Source organism: Symphalangus syndactylus, chromosome 24 (assembly GCF_028878055.3).
Source record: "Symphalangus syndactylus isolate Jambi chromosome 24, NHGRI_mSymSyn1-v2.1_pri, whole genome shotgun sequence".
Lineage (NCBI taxonomy): Eukaryota > Metazoa > Chordata > Mammalia > Primates > Hylobatidae > Symphalangus > Symphalangus syndactylus.
The window spans coordinates 29,858,460-29,874,231 of record NC_072446.2 but is presented as its reverse complement, the minus strand read 5'-3'; the positions used below and the strand labels follow the sequence as shown (position 1 = coordinate 29,874,231).

Sequence of the window (15,772 nt, the reverse complement as noted above, 5' to 3'; positions counted from 1 at the left end):
TGCCCAGCTAATTTTTTTTTTTTTTTTTTTGTATTTTTAGTAGAGACAGGGTTTCACTGTGTTAGCCAGGATGGTCTCGATCTCCTGATCTCGTGATGCGCCCGCCTCGGCCTCCCAAAGTGCTGGGATTACAGGCGTGAGCCACCGCACCGGGCCCAGATAATTCTTATGGCGTCTCAGAGGCTCCATAAACGAGTATGAACAGAACAGGTTTTCTCCCTTCTTTAGCTTTCATCTCTCTTCCGTGGTCCTACACCCCAGAGGAAGAAGAGAGTGCAGCAGCAGCAAAACAAGTTCAGTAGGTGATGCAGGAACTGCCAGAACCCCTTCTCCACATCTTTTTGAGGAAGTGCTGGTCATAATCTGTCTTCTGTGACTGCCTTCAATCTAGGTTCACCTGCACTGCACGAGCAACTATGTCCCTTCGAGCATGGTGTGGCATGCATGGAAGTCCCCTCCTTCCCTAGATCCTCATGGTCTTGAAAATTTCTCCATTGGTCTTTAGAATCCATTAACTCTATGGCTTTGATTCAGGGTGGGATAGTGATTCCATTTTCATTTCTATTGGCTACTGTTTCCATGTTCCCCGAAGATTTATGGATCATCTCACCAGAATTACAGTAGAGCAGAGATGGAGGTTAGATGTCTGTGTTCATACTACCCTCCGGCCCAGAAGGATGTCCCATTTTACTTCTAATTCAGGACCCTAAGAGTTAGGCCAAGTTATATTCCTCCCATTTTATAGATGGTGCCGCCAAGGCATAGAGAAATGAAGAAGAAAAGCTCGTAAGACTAGTTAAGTGACGCTGTTCTATTTTCTAGACCATCAATTACCTCTTTTTATAATTCTCTGCCTCCACTCTGTCCCAGAACTGCATGTTGCCCTGAAAGACCCTCGCCTGTGGGATCCACAGGCTTCTCAGAGAACACAGAGACCACCTGAGGCTGCTTCTTGCAGAGAGTCTGGATTCACTTCCAATCCCTTTTTGCTCTGGGCTTGAAAGGCCTCATTCTTACAAGCCTTGGCCTCCTCAAAGAGAAAAGAATCTGTGTAACACGGTTCTCTCTCTTACCTGAGACTAGAGACAATTATGAAAAGGGCAATTCCCATCCCCCTTACCCCATGCCCTATATCATGAAATACCCTCACAGCTACACGTCGAGGACTCCACAACATGCACACAGCCACGTATGTCTTGTCTTCTCAGCAGTGATCAGAGCTTGTTGCTAAACCACTGCTGTCTAAGAAAGTACAGAGAGTAGCAACTAGAGAAATCCTTCTTAAAACAGGGTCCATCATGCCACAGTGAAGGAAATTAGGTTCTGACATCCTTTTCCCAGGCCTAAGATTTATTTCTAAATAATGTTTATTAAAGGGCCCCTATGTTCCCGATTCTCTGCAAGGCATATAACTTATCTCACTGAAGCTTTCCAACAAAATGGTGCATTATAACATCCCTTAGATGGAAGAAAATAAATTGAGTCACAGAGAGATGGTGTAACACATCCCGGTCACCCAGCTAGCAAGTGCCCAGCTTGAAATAAAAACCAGATTATTTCTGGCTCTAAAGCCTCTATCCTTTTCATTCAATTCTAATGACTACTCTCACTTCATTGAGCCCAGCAATTTGAATTTATCTTTTTTATGCCCCTGGAGAAAAGAGAGAGGTAGACCCATATCATTGCAAGTAGAAATCCATAAATATGTAAATAAAATAGAACCTGCAATCAACCCTCAGGTGGAGGGAATAGGAAGAGAGCCCTCCAAATCAACAGCATATGTGGTGTCTCTGGCTGTACAAAGCCACTTTTCACTTGGAGAGCTGGGACTCTGCAAGACCACAATGAAGTGGGTTCCCAGGCAAGGGGCCTTTGATTTACACACAAGGGGGATGGGCTAAGATTAAGTGACTTGCTGGATTGCTGATTTGTGATTCTGTAACTATAATCGGAGTGGCCTGGGTCTGCTTCAAGCAAAGTTTGGGGGGATAAAAGAAAGTAATTTCTGGGGATTAAGTGAGACAACTGAGTGGCTGAAGACCTGTTTTTGAGATGAGGAAGAAAACCTGGGAGCAAAACTTACAAGTGGATATTTCAAGGAGACCTATTTGAGGGTGACAATGAGGAAGAAGCTTCTTCTATCTAATGCTAGATGATAAAGACACCAACAAGCTGGTACCCAAGCCATTGAAAGTGGTACCTGCAGGAGAGGTACAGGGCCAAGTTGGACCCATGTGGTGTCCATATCTCTTGTCATCTCACCTGATTTCTCCAGTTACTGACCTCGGCATCCACTGCCCTTAGTTCTCACTGTGGACTCCCAATAGTTAATGCTAGCAGCCTGCCTACTGCCCCTACTCTTTTAAACCTAATGGACACTCTGTGTATAATCCATCCAGAGTTGTATGATAACCAAGCTAACACTGGGTAGTCACCACCCGAGATCTCCAGCAGTGAAGTAGTCTGCCATGGAAGAGTGCAAACTTCCCAACAGAGGCAGCATTCAAGGTAAGGCTGGGTGGGCAACACACAGCTCTTCTAAGACCCAACTCCTATCACAGAAAGTCTGCCCTTGGGGATGTGCTGGAGGAAAACACACAATGCTCTAGAAAAGAAAGTCTCTGAGAGCCCAGACCACAGAACGAACTCTGAAATGGGATTTTCCAGGAGATGATGAACAACAAAAGAATATGGGTCCACTTTCAAGATGCCAATTAGTTCTGCGAAGTGGACAAGTAAGACTTCCTGTTTTGATATAATTATTCATAATCATAGCATCCATAACAATAGTGCAACCAATAACAGTTTGGTTCACTATAGGCAGCTAAAGAACATTTTGAGTTTGATATACACATTTGCTCGCATACCTATATCTCACGAAAGATGGTGAATGATTAAACTAAGGAAAAGAAACAAAATGATAAATAAAAATACAAGGAATGGATTATCTCAACAGAACAGCACGAAGACAGAGATTTAAATTGTTTTCATCAGTACTAAGAAGTCCCTTTGATCTTAACGTCCAAGTGAAATCAGGTAGTCCGCATGGAAGAAGCAGTTATCTGCTGATCTCTCCTGAGCTCCAGATTTATATATTCCCATCACCTGCTTTGCATCTTCACCTCCAATACAACATATTCAGACCTCAGCTCATTTCCTTTTGTGTTTTTCAGCTCAGAAAATTGTTTCACCACTGTGATGGTTAATAATGAGTGTCAACTTGATTGGATTGAAGGATGCAAAGCATTGTTCCTGGGTATGTCTGCGAGGGTGTTGCCAAAGAAGATTAACATTTGAGTCAGTGGACTGGGAAAGGCAAACCCACCCTCAATCTGGGTGAACACAATCTAATCAGCTGCCAGCATGGCCAGAATAAAAGCAGGCAGAACATGTAAAGATGAGACTGGCTTAGTCTACTGGCCTACATCTTTCTCCCATATTGGATGCTTCCTGTCCTTGTACCTCAGACTCCAAGTTCTTCAACTTTGGGACTCAGACTGGCTTCCTTTCTCCATAGCTTGTAGACAGCCTAGACCTCACCTTGTGATCGTGTGAGTCAATACTCTTTAATAAACTTTCCTTTATAGATACATCTGTCCTATTAGTTCTGTCCCTATAAAGAACCCTGACTAATACAACCACTCATCTCTCAGTCATCTAAACCGAAGCATGGGAGTATCACCTTTGACTCCCTACTCCCAACCCCACATCCCTCAATTCCTATCTGATCATCTGTCCAGTTTCTGGTTTAACTGGCTGGGAGTTTTGCTCTGAACTCCAGCCTGCTGGGCTGGGATGCTGTGCTACAGGCAAACTCTTGACAATCTCCTCCTTAAGGGTTAAGGAGGAGGTATCCTTTGGGTTAAGGGAAGGATACTCTTCCCTTAGTACCCCAGAATTTTCTTAATCAGTGACCTCTCAAAACTGGCAGAGCCAGAATGCATCCCAACGTGCCTTAGCTGAATTACCTCTCTAGCATCTTCTTGTGCTACGCCCAAGCTTGTAGCCTACTGCTGCCAAGTCTCTGCCTGCTACTAGCATGTCCTTACTAAGCCAATCTTGGCCACCAGTGCCTAGCACAGAATTTGGCACAAAGAAAAGACTAAGTAAATGTTTGATAGAAAGGAGTGAAACTTTTGTGTAGTCGTTATTCATTCTCAGCTGATCTCCATTGTCACCAACCTCCCTACTACCCAATGCCACCCTCAAGAGGACACTTGTGGGCAGAGGAGGTCCCCAGGGCTGAAGAGTCCATCAAGTCCTGTGGCGAAGAGTTTCTTTGGCCAAGAGACCTAGCATTTAACCGATTGGTGACCTTCGTCCAATGATTCTTTCTCAGTTTTCCTCCCATCTACATCTCAGAGCTGCTGCAAAGACCAAGCTATGGAATGAACATCCTTCCAAAGAGCCATGTTGACTCTTTGTATACATATATATACACTATATATAAGTTAGTGTAAAACTTGGGTATGAAATAACATCACTCAGCGGAATCCTTACAGCAAATTTCTAGGCTCAACCCAAGAATTTCTGATTTATTAGGTCGGGGGACAGGTCTCAGAATATGCATTTCTAACAAGTTCCCAGAGGAATACTTGTCTTAATCCATTTGGGTTGCAGTAACAGAATACCATAGACTGGGTAACTTATAAACAACAGAAATTTACTTTTTATAGTTCTAGGGGCTGGAAAGTCCAATATCAAGGTGCCAGCAGATTAAGTGTCTAGTGAGGGCCAATTTCCTGGGTCCTCACATGGCGGAAGACATGAAGGAGCTCTTTGGGGCCTCTTTTGTAAGGGCATTGATCTCATTCATCAGTGTTCTGCCCTAATGACATAATCAGTACCCAAATGCCCCACTTCCTAATATCATTTCGAGGGTTAGGATTTCAACACATGAATTTTAAAGGAACACAAGTATTCAGTCTATAGCAATACTGATGCTGCTGGTCGAGGGACCACACTTTGAGAACCACCGCCCTAGATGATTCTAAGACCATTTGTCTTTCCATGCTGATGCTGTTTTTCCTCCATGAAGCATGCTATTTCAATGCTTGCCTTTATGTTTTACCTTTTTTTTGCTGTTTTATTGGAATCCTAACCCAGCCTGTAAACTCCTCTGGGCAGAAATTATGCCTTCCACTCTACATACTCTCTCACTTTCTGTTTTGTAAAATAATGAGTACATGTCCAGCGTGATTAATAATAGAATAGGAAAAGGAGGAAAATCTCAGACTACCAACGCCAATAAACAACACCTACAAATAGATACTAGCCCTGGAATTCTCTTAAAAATTAATTACGAGGCAAAAAACATTCCACCATCAGTGGCGATGCGGGAAGGAAGATTATCTTCCTGATGACACGTTTTGTAAAATGTGAATTATTCAAGATTTTAGCTGTAACTTAAACACCAACGTTTTTAAAAAATAAAATACCGCAATTGCATTTCAACTCATAATTTTTATATTGATAGCCAGACTATTGTGTTTTCAACATGTAAAATCCATTACACAGTCATGGCAACAGTTTGCAATAGACTGTAAATCTTTATTGAGATGATCATCTTGCGATTGAATTTCAAAATGTATTATATGATCATCAGCAAGTAAGTCCACGGGGGCTGCTAAAGTACTTTGAATATCATTTATAAAGATCAAAAACCCTGGAAACTCTTACATTTACCCTGTGGAAAGAGAGAAGTCTCATCAGCAGGATCAAATCAATTATTTTTATGGATGAATATTGCATTGCAAAGCTGAGATAAGGTATTACCCAGTTTAATAACATATTATTATGTCCCTTTAAAGTAGTAAGTTTCATAATCAGGTTTCAATGAGGAATTTTACCAAAGGCCTGTTTTGAAAATAATCAAGAAAATGGCATCTCTGTTCAGCATAGTGGTTCAATAACCTTACAAGGAATATTTCCAAGCAACAAAAATACCTGGGTTACATACTACCATGATACACCACTGAGATACTTAAGAATGGTTACAGCCAATTCCACTATAACTCTTGTTTTGAAGACGCAAATTTGTTCCAACCCAATTAATATATGAAAGGGCAATTTGAGCATAACACGAATTCTGCATTTGCTTATGTGTGATTTTGCATGTGAGAAACATTAGTGAAGGAGAAACCTGCACCTGGCAGAACTGAGCCACCTAGGAATACATGCAACACACACAGTTCCAACCCCTACCTGGCCCCTCAGCTCACTGCCTGTGTTCTGAGCCACACCTTTTTCCCCAATTTCAGACAGCCTTCCTTCCACCACTTCACAGTCACTCACAGGCTGCAACCTCCCTGATGCCCACTTCCACAGCAAACTTCAGGTCTTTTTCAAGGTAACATACCATCTGTGTTGAGGATCCCTTATCCAAAATGCTTGGGACCAGAAGTGTTTCAGATTTCAGATTTTCTTGAATTTCAGAATATTTGCCTATACCTAATACGATATCTTGGGGATGGGACCCAAGTCCAAACACAAAATTCATTTATGTTTTATATATATCGTAGGCAATCTTATATAATATTTTAAATAATGTTGTTCATGAACCAAGTTTGTGTACGTCAAACCATCAGAAAGCAGAGGTGTAATTATCTTAGCCACTTACGTGGACAACTCTGTGCTTGTCTGTCATCACCGTAACTCCTGACTCCAAATGTATATGCTATCGATAAGCAATCATCTTCTTAAGCTTATTCACACATAAGTGCTTAACAGTAAAAAAGAATAAATGATATGTCATTAATACTGTGAAATATTAATGTGCTCAGGTTAACTGAGCAGCACAGTAGACTCAGCAGATACCTGGATCAGCTGTTGAATGTCAGCAACAAACATCCTGGCTTTCAGTCCTCTCCCTGTGATGTTGTGCTTTGATGAAGGGTTCCTATACACTACATTTTGTTTTCTTAGGTGAGAACAAACATCAGAAGCAGTTGAGGAACCAGGAAGTGGATCCTCTAGGGATAAAGGGGCATTCTGCTGGATGGCTTTTAAAAATGTTTCCTCCAGAGTCATCTGCCTCATTAACAATGATTTTTGTCTTAGACGTCTCTGATTTTATAAATTGACCTGGTTTCCTGTTCTGCTATGAATGCATACTGCTCCAGTCCCTCAATAAGCTCATCACCAATGCTTGCCATGTCATCTACAGGCACTTTTTCTGCAGTGTTAACAATGTCATCTTCATTTGTGGTATCGTGTTGGTGCTCAGTAAGTTTCAGATTCCGGAGCATTTTGGATTTCTGAGGTTCAGGTTAGGAATACTCCACCTGGATGGATGCATTTCTTAGCCATTTCACATGCATAAAATTGTGCCACCAGTTTTACTAGATTCCCCTCTTTTTTGGTGTGTCACTAGGGAAGTATGAATATGGCCCCCAGTCCCATTTTTTCCATAATCCCTGTGGTTTTTATTTCGTAACTTGACATAGTGTGGTGATTTTTAGGCACCTATGTGTCAGGTTATGGCAGAGCAGTATGCACTTTCCCTTGCTGTTTGTTCCATGGTTCCTGTACTGATGGATCCTTCCCCTCCATCCAGATGCCCTCAGTGACTCCTTTTTGTTTTCTGAAACCCATGCTGCCTGCTTCCCTGAGCCACACCCGCCTCCACTAGAACATCCCCAGCTGTATATACAATGCTCTCTCTCTCTCTCTGTCTTTATTCATCATGATGTGGCCAAAAATCAAAGGCTGAGAGTCAGAAAATCTAAGTGTAATTCCTGACCGTACCACTGGCCATTCTATGACTTTGGACAAAAAGTTTAAGAGTATTGAGTCTCTATTCCTTTGTGCATATATAAAACGTAAATACTTACAGCAGAAGTTTACTTGGCATAAAAAAAGATATAACATAAATAAGGTAATTTGCAACAAATAAAGAGCAATTTAGTTTAATTTCTTGAGTTGCATCCAGAGCCAGATCATCTCAGAGATACAGTGAGACTCATGTTTAGCCAATAGCCCCTGATTAGAAATGCAGTAGAAGCCAGGAGGCCTGGGACACAGTTGGATCCAGAGAATCTCTCTTCTTAGACACAATCTCAGCCAGCAAGCTCTTCCATGGCATCCAGGAATATCAGAGAGACAGGTGTAGTCAGTAACCCATAGAGACAGAGTGGAATCCAGAGGACCTTCAGAGGAATAGTCCCAACCCAGACTCTTAGGTAGGGACAGGAGCCTCCAGGGGATACAGAGGCAGGAAGCTCTTAGGGACTAAGGTAGTTCCAGAAACAATTCAGAGATACCGTCAGAGCCAGGAGGCATTTAATACATGGTTGGAAACAGGAGCCCCTCGGAGACAATTCTAGAAGGAGCAACCATCAAGAAAATTGTCAAAACCAAGGGTCACAGGCCCAGCTCAGGGAGCCTCAGGAACAATGTTAGAATTAGAAACACATTAAAGATACAACCAAAACCAGAAGCCCCCAAGGACATAGTCTAAATGAAGCCTTCAGGGGGCACAGTCAGAGCCAGGAGCCCTCAGAGACACAACCAGAGCCAGGAGCCCTCAGAGAAACAGAGCCAGGAACCCTCAGAGAAACACAGCCAGGGCCCCCAGAGACACCAAACCAAGGGCCCTCGGAGAAATTATTAGCATTAGAAAGCCTCAGACATACAAATGGCACCAGGAGTTCTGCAAGACACAGAGCCAATGTGTCTCATCAGAAACACTATTAGATCCAGGAACCTCCCATGACCCAGCTAAAGTCAGGAGGTTCTTAGAATCACAGTCAGAGCTAGAAAGCCCCCAGAAATGCAACCACAGCCAGAAGGCCCTCTAAAAAACAAAAACAAAACACAAAACCTTGATCCTTTTTATCCACAATAGGAAGCACGTTCACATTCAAAGAAAATTAGGAATTATCTGTCACAGGAAGGCAAGAGGAAGGCCAGTCTTGGCAACAGCACAGCCTCTCATAATGGAGCCTGGAAAAAAAAAAAAATCTTACCTGCACACTTGGTCCTGGTGGTGAGGGGAGGCCCTGGCGGTCCTGTACCCCCCTCACCTGGTCGTGTGAGAAGCACTCGGATCTCATACTCAACGTCGGGGTCCAGATGCCACAGCTTATAGTTGGGAGAGTCGACTATGTGGGTCTCTGCCCACGTGCCTGTGGTGGTGCGATATTCCACTTCTTTCAGGATGATGGGGCCATCCCCGATGATGGAGTTGGCATTTGGCTTGATCCACAGGTATGTGGCCCCCACAGCCAGCAGCTCTGGGGGAGCAATGGGTGTGGGAGGCTCTGTAAGACAAGCAATCAACAAAGGACTGTCAAACTCAAATGATTTACAGAGCAAACTCCAAGCACATGACGACAAGGGACAGAATTCTCGATGTAGCCATAAAACATAGTCAGAAAACCCTTTTTGTTTTATTTTATTATTTTTATTTTATATTTTTGAGATGGAGTCTTGCTCTGTCATTCAGGCTGGAGTGCAGTGGGGCCATCTCGGCTCACTGCAACCTCTGCTTCCCTGGTTCAAGCAATTCTCACGTCTCAGTCTCCCAAGTAGCTGGGATTACAGGCGCCTGCCACCACGGCTGGTTAATTTTTGTATTTTTAGTGCAGATGGGGTTTCACCATATTGGCTAGGCTGGTCTTGAACTCCAGACCACCTGAGGTGATCCGTTCGCCTCAGCCTCCCAAAGTGCTGGGATTACAGGCATGAGCCACCACGCCTGACCTGAAAACCCTTTTTAAATCCCATTCATGCCCTACTTTAAGGGTTTGCATGTAAGTACCTGAATTAGTATTTCTTCAATAGCTATATTCAATGCCTACCTTATCTCCTTCATTTAAAGAAACGAAAGAAAGAAGGCCATGTGAGGAAATGGTTTTCCCAGAACACAGCAAAGCTGCTGGGTGAATACTCTGTTTTCTAGCCTCAAAGGAAAACCTGCTTTTGCTGAAGTAAAGTTTGGCACAAAACCCAGGGGAGCCTGAGGTCTATAAACATTTCTTACATAGAACACATAGATTGTTAGTGGAAGTTCTTTCCAAAGAGTGATATGAGCCTAAGTAGAAAAAGAATGATGGCACAGCAAGAATTCAGCTTCTGCCTCAATCCTGGCAGGTTTCTTCCAGCAGAGAAAGTCATGGGTCACAGCAGACCCAGCAGGAATAAGGGGTCAAAGGAAAAGTCGTGCTGAGTTATCGTGCATCTACTCTGTGCTGCCACCGCTCTTCCACTGAGTTCCACGCAGTCAGCTAAGTAGACTAGAGGTTCAGCAGGCATGGATCGTAGCCTCTTCCTTGCAGTTATTAGCCTATGGCAAAGCTACAAAAATTAACACTTACGTTGTACTTCTTATGTACTTTAAAATCTCACACATATCATTTCATGTAATTCTTGGGACAACATTATCACCTTCACTTTAATGGGGGAAAAAAACAAAAAAAACAAAACTGAGAACTAAGAAATCAGGTCACCTAACCAAGGTCATGGAGAAGGTAGCGTAGGATAAAACTTGTATCTGCATGCCTTCCTGGACCAACTTGCACCAAGGAAAGCTGTCTGCCTTTTAATACTCATCTTTAAAAAAATCAAACTGAATATATTTGTTATTTTTATTTGTAGTAAAAATGGCAGTAGAACAATAAAGAAAATGGAAGAAAGAGAAAATCTGAGAAGAAATAGAGGAAGATGGAGAAAAATAGAAGAAAGAGAAAATATCTCTACCATCCAACACAGCCATTTTTATTCTTCCACATCCATTCCAATATTTATGTACTGACACATTTTTTGTGTTGTTATAATAACACATAGACCCAATGTATATTCATTTTTCTTCCTTCACTTACATTGTAAGGATTTTTTTTCATACACTGCTCGAGCTTTATCATCACTGTCTTTAATATTTACAAAACAATCCATCAGGTTATCACACTAACTATTCTCTGATTGCTGGACACATGAGTTGTTCATGTTTTGCTAAGGTAAATAATGCTGCAATGAACATCTTTGTGCAAATGACTTCAGTCTGTCTTATCTCATGTTTTCTTGGGACCAACTGCTAGGAATGGGATTGTATGTCAAAGGGTATGAACAACAGGAAATGAAGAGTAGAACAAGGACGAGGAGAAAGGGGAGGCACAGAGGAGGCATATGAGGGTAGAATACAATGCGCATTTGTTTGAGAACATCTCACTTATAGAGGGCCTCTGGGTTATTCACATGGATAGAAAGCAGGTATACATTTTAGCTTGGAACTCAGATAAGGGCTTTGAGATAGAGACGCACTCAGCATTTCCCTTCTAATTAATTACCTAGAAGCAAAGATTCTCTAGAAACAGAATAATTGCTACAAAACAAAGGTGGACAATATTTTCTCAGTGTGACTCGAAGCAAATCTTAAGGGACAACTCCAGATTGCCTCTATTATAGCCTGTCATTTGGTCAGAGAAGGAAATTAAGCAGATTAGTCAAGCTAGATGCTTTTCTTTACAAAGCCATGGAAGTTATTACTCAAGACCTTGTTATCTCAAAGGTGTTTGCAAATTGATTTTTGGAAAATTTGTTCCAGGTAGACAAGTTAGGTTGGCAGGCAGATAATTTCTGAGCTCATCCTTTGTGCATGTTAAATATATGGAACCTTTGATTGCCATTATCAACTCTCCAGAGCTCCCATCAGTCTCCAATGAGGCCCCAGGGGTGACATTTTGCAGCTCTGTGATGACGCTGCCCAATTCCTTAATATAATTATTCACAGACTAGACCTCCACAGAATTAAGAGTTGCAGACTTCAATAGTTTGGAGGCTGAGTGAGTGGCCCCATTTAGTTCTTTCCCATCGACTTTTCACCATGGTTTTCTGCTCTCCTATTTCAGACAGCAGTATTCAATTGCTGACCACCAGAAAGAAACTAAAGTATTAAATCTTTCCAAATGGTTAGCTTCTTTTCATGTATTTCTAATGGCATGTGCAAGTATAGTAACAAACATCCCCTTCAGTATATAAATGTCCCTATCTCAAATGACTTGCGACTTCACACATTTGTGTGCAGATTAGCCACGCGGTTATCTCTCCCTCCATCCCCTCAAGAATAGACCATGTAAGTTTATCAAAGTGTTTCCTCTATCTGGCACCAAGGAAGCCATCAGATTATTGTGTGCTTTATTCTTTCTTTTTTCAGTGATCCATTGATTTATAACTGGCATTGTTTAGAAGGTACAGGTACTGGTGGTTCAAAGAGAGAGAAGCAAAAATATAGCACAGAATGTTTTTTTGTAAGCAGCACATTATTTTAAAAATACATAGAAAAACACTATCTATTTATATCAGTTCTCTATCTCTAAGATGAACTCTTCAAGAAGACAGTATAGGAAATGTAGGGGGCCATCCAGTCCAATGGCTAGAGTCATCAGGGAGGAAAAGGAAACTCCTGTGTATCTCATTTGCCAGACAGAGCACTGAGCGCATGAAATTTAATGCAGCCAAGTAAATCAGTGATAACAAAGTGTAGTAAAGTCATGATGGGTGTGGCAGATGCAGTTTTGAAGCCTGTGAAAGGACCTACTCTGGTCTAGAGGCTAGGGGAGCTCTTGCAGAGAGCGCTTAGGGGAGTGTTCTGCTGGGACCACTCATGTTGAGTCTATGAACAAAGAAAAATTCCCGGGGGTCCCCTAGTTCTCAGTTGCTTGGGCTAGACTGGTCAACAATTAAAACAATGTGCCTTGGACACTCATTCATTCACTCGTTCTATGAATGTCGAGTCCCTGCTGCTGGTCACACACTGTCCTAGGCACAGACACAATCTTGGCTGCATGGAGCTCCCCTTCCAGCCTTCACTCGAGGATTGACACAGAGAAGTCAGGAGAGAAGGAAGCTGACTCAGAAGCTGTTGAGAAGGAGGGCATTCGAGAATGGAGAGGCCCTGGGAGCCAGACCTAGGTAGGAGCTTATGGATCCATAAAGGGATACACATATACACAACGGAATACTGCTCAGCTAGAAGAAATGAACAAGCTGCAGATGCAGACACACATAAAAACATGAGTAAATCTCAAAAAAAATTCATGCAAAAGAAAAATAAAAGAAGAATGCATGATGACCCCATTTATGTGAAAAGTTCAAGAACAAGCAAAACTGCTCTATGGTGATAAAAGCCAGAAGCATAGTGATCTGGGGGGCAGATACTGACCGGGACAGAGCCTGAGAGAAGTTTCTGGGATGTTAGAATGCTCTCTATATACTGATTTGGGTAATTAAATAGCAGAAATCAAAATAGTGTTACCATAAGGGAGATGACTGCCTGAAAGAAGGCATAAGAAAATTTGGGAGGTTATAACCATTTCTGTATCTTAACTAGGGTTATGTAAAACTCATTAAACTGTGAACTTTAAACATAAGTATTTTTATGTATATAAGTGATACCTTGAAAGTTAAAAAAAATCACAAAATTATGGATATGTGACTCATTGGGTGAAGAGAATGCCACTAATTACTTGAAACTGAACCTCAGAAAATTGGGAGAAAATGAGCCTTTACTCCTATACCATTCCCTCCTATCAGCACCATCAGATGCTTGAATTCCTAATAGTTTTTCAAACAAGAGATTGTTGAGGCACACACCAGCTTCTTATCCATGAGCCTTTTCACTTCTAACACAACCAATGCCCTCTTCTTAACAGACTCCACACCATCATCTGTGCAAAGCCAGGAGTAAGTGTTTAACATCGGACGGCACCCTCTGCTCACAAAGTTTGCAACTAAATTAAGGAGGAGGAAGTCTTGCCTTCAGGGAGCTGAGGCCTGAGCTGGGAGATGACATCAGTGCCTTCCAGCCAGGCATCAAAGTGCTGCGAGGACAAGGATGCCAGGAGCCATCCATGAGGCCTGGGCAGCAGCGGCCCTGAGCTTCCAAGGCTCTCCTTCAACATGTAGATGGTGAAGTGACCCCTTCCTGTAATTCTGCCTCATCCTCAGGCATCGATCTCCAGAACAATTCTGTCTTTCTTTTCCCTGCTGTGAGCACTTGTAACAGTTTGACTCCCCAGAAATTCCTACAGAGAGCAAAAGTGTTTCAAATAGCTGGAGATGGAGCTGTGTGCATGTATTGTCTGCTCTAGACAGAAATCAAACGTTTTGAGAAAAACCAAACGTTACTAAGATGTGAAGTGAGCCTTGATATGATTAAGGTGAGTATAACCTGGCCTCCAACACTTTACACCACACGCCTCACCCCACCTGATCACCCATTTAATTGCATTTCTATTCACTGACCCTCCAGGTCTGTGGGAATGCCTCCACCCACCCAACCCTAGCCACCAACACAAACACATTCATACACAGACAGAAACACGGTTGTGCTATTCTCATTTCCAGACTTTTGCCTGTGCCATTTTTCCCAACTACAATGGCTTTCCTTTTGTTTTTTTTTTTTTTTTTTTTGAGACAGAGTCTCACCCTGTCACCCAGGCTGGAGTGCAGTGGTGCAATCTCGGCTTGCTGAAACCTCCAACTCTTGGGTTCAAGCGATTTTCCTGCCTCAGTCTCCCAAGTAGCTGGGATTACAGGCACCTGTCACCACGTCCAGCTAATTTTTGTACTTTTAGTAGAGATGTGGTTTCGCCATGTTTGCCAGGCTGGTCTCAAACTCCTTATCTCAGGTGATCCACCCTTCTCAGCCTCCCAAAGGGCTGGGATTACAGGTGTGAGCCACCATGCCCAACCTTCAATCACTTGTAACTAAACCATGCCTATTTTTCTTTTCAAAACTGCTTCATGACAACTTACTTTCGTGTAGCACAGGGCTAGGCACAGAGTAGATGTTCAATGCTGATTAAACTTTCTACGATTTATATGCAACATTGTTTTCATACAATAATGGACTGAGGATCAAAAAGGACTACCTTGGGGCCAGGCTCCAAGCTTTCCTTGACCTTGGCTTACCACTAGCCAGATGTGTGACTCTGCTCAATCTTCATGGTCCTCAAATTTATTTTACCTTGACAATGAAAGATTCAAGTCATAAAAGTCCCTAAATTTTCTCTACCAAGGGCCATAGGGATTCTATGTATACTCAATGACTACCCTAACAGTGAGCAATCGGCAGTAGCCCAGCCTCATTCTTCCCTGGCTTGGGCTCAGGGTCCTTGGACACAACCTAAGTAGATATAGCATCAAATCCTCCAGTAGGTGCCAACCAGAATTAGTCTTTGTTGGCTGGGCACGGTGACTCATTCCTGCAATCCCTCCCTTTGGGAGGCCAAGGCGGGAGGATCACTTGAGGTCAGGAGTTTGAGACCAGCCTGACCAACATGGTGAAACCCTGTCTCTACTAAAAATTAGCTGGGCACGGTGGTGAGCACTTGTAATCCCAGCTACTCAGGAGGCTGAGGCAGGAGAATCGCTTCGACCTGGGAAGAAGAGGTTGCAGTGAGCCAGGATCATGCTACTGCACTCCAACCTGGGCGACAGAGCAAGGTTCTGTCTCCAAAAAAAAAAAAAAAAAAAAAAAATTAGTCTTTGTGCCCTAACCAAACATACAGCCAGTGGTCAATAAATATCTGATGTCTTATTTAAATGGGTAGAAAAAATATTTGATGTTTTCCCAAAGTAAAAGGTTGAGGGTGGCAACAAAGAGATGAAAAAGAACAAGAAGTAGGATGTTGTAGAGAATACTGAATGCACCTCTAAGCAAAGGATTGAAAGTATTTAGGGAGAAGACATCAAACAACTGATAGAAAGAAACAATCAAAGACATATGTAAAGAAAACTTCTCTGAAATACCCAAAGGCCTGAGTTTGCAGAC

The 15,772-nt window shown here is 42.5% G+C and overlaps 1 protein-coding gene across 6 annotated transcripts in view; it reads right to left on the bottom strand.

Moving 5' to 3' along the window:
• Nucleotides 1–15,772, bottom strand: part of PTPRT (protein tyrosine phosphatase receptor type T) — a 1,142,918-nt gene that overhangs the window by 600,809 nt on the left and 526,337 nt on the right. For all 6 annotated transcript variants that reach the window (XM_055264961.2, XM_063633847.1, XM_055264960.2 and 3 more), the window contains exon 7: nucleotides 8,967–9,260. In XM_055264961.2, the coding sequence (XP_055120936.1) occupies nucleotides 8,967–9,260 (294 nt within the window). The remainder of the gene's footprint in view (nucleotides 1–8,966; nucleotides 9,261–15,772) is intronic.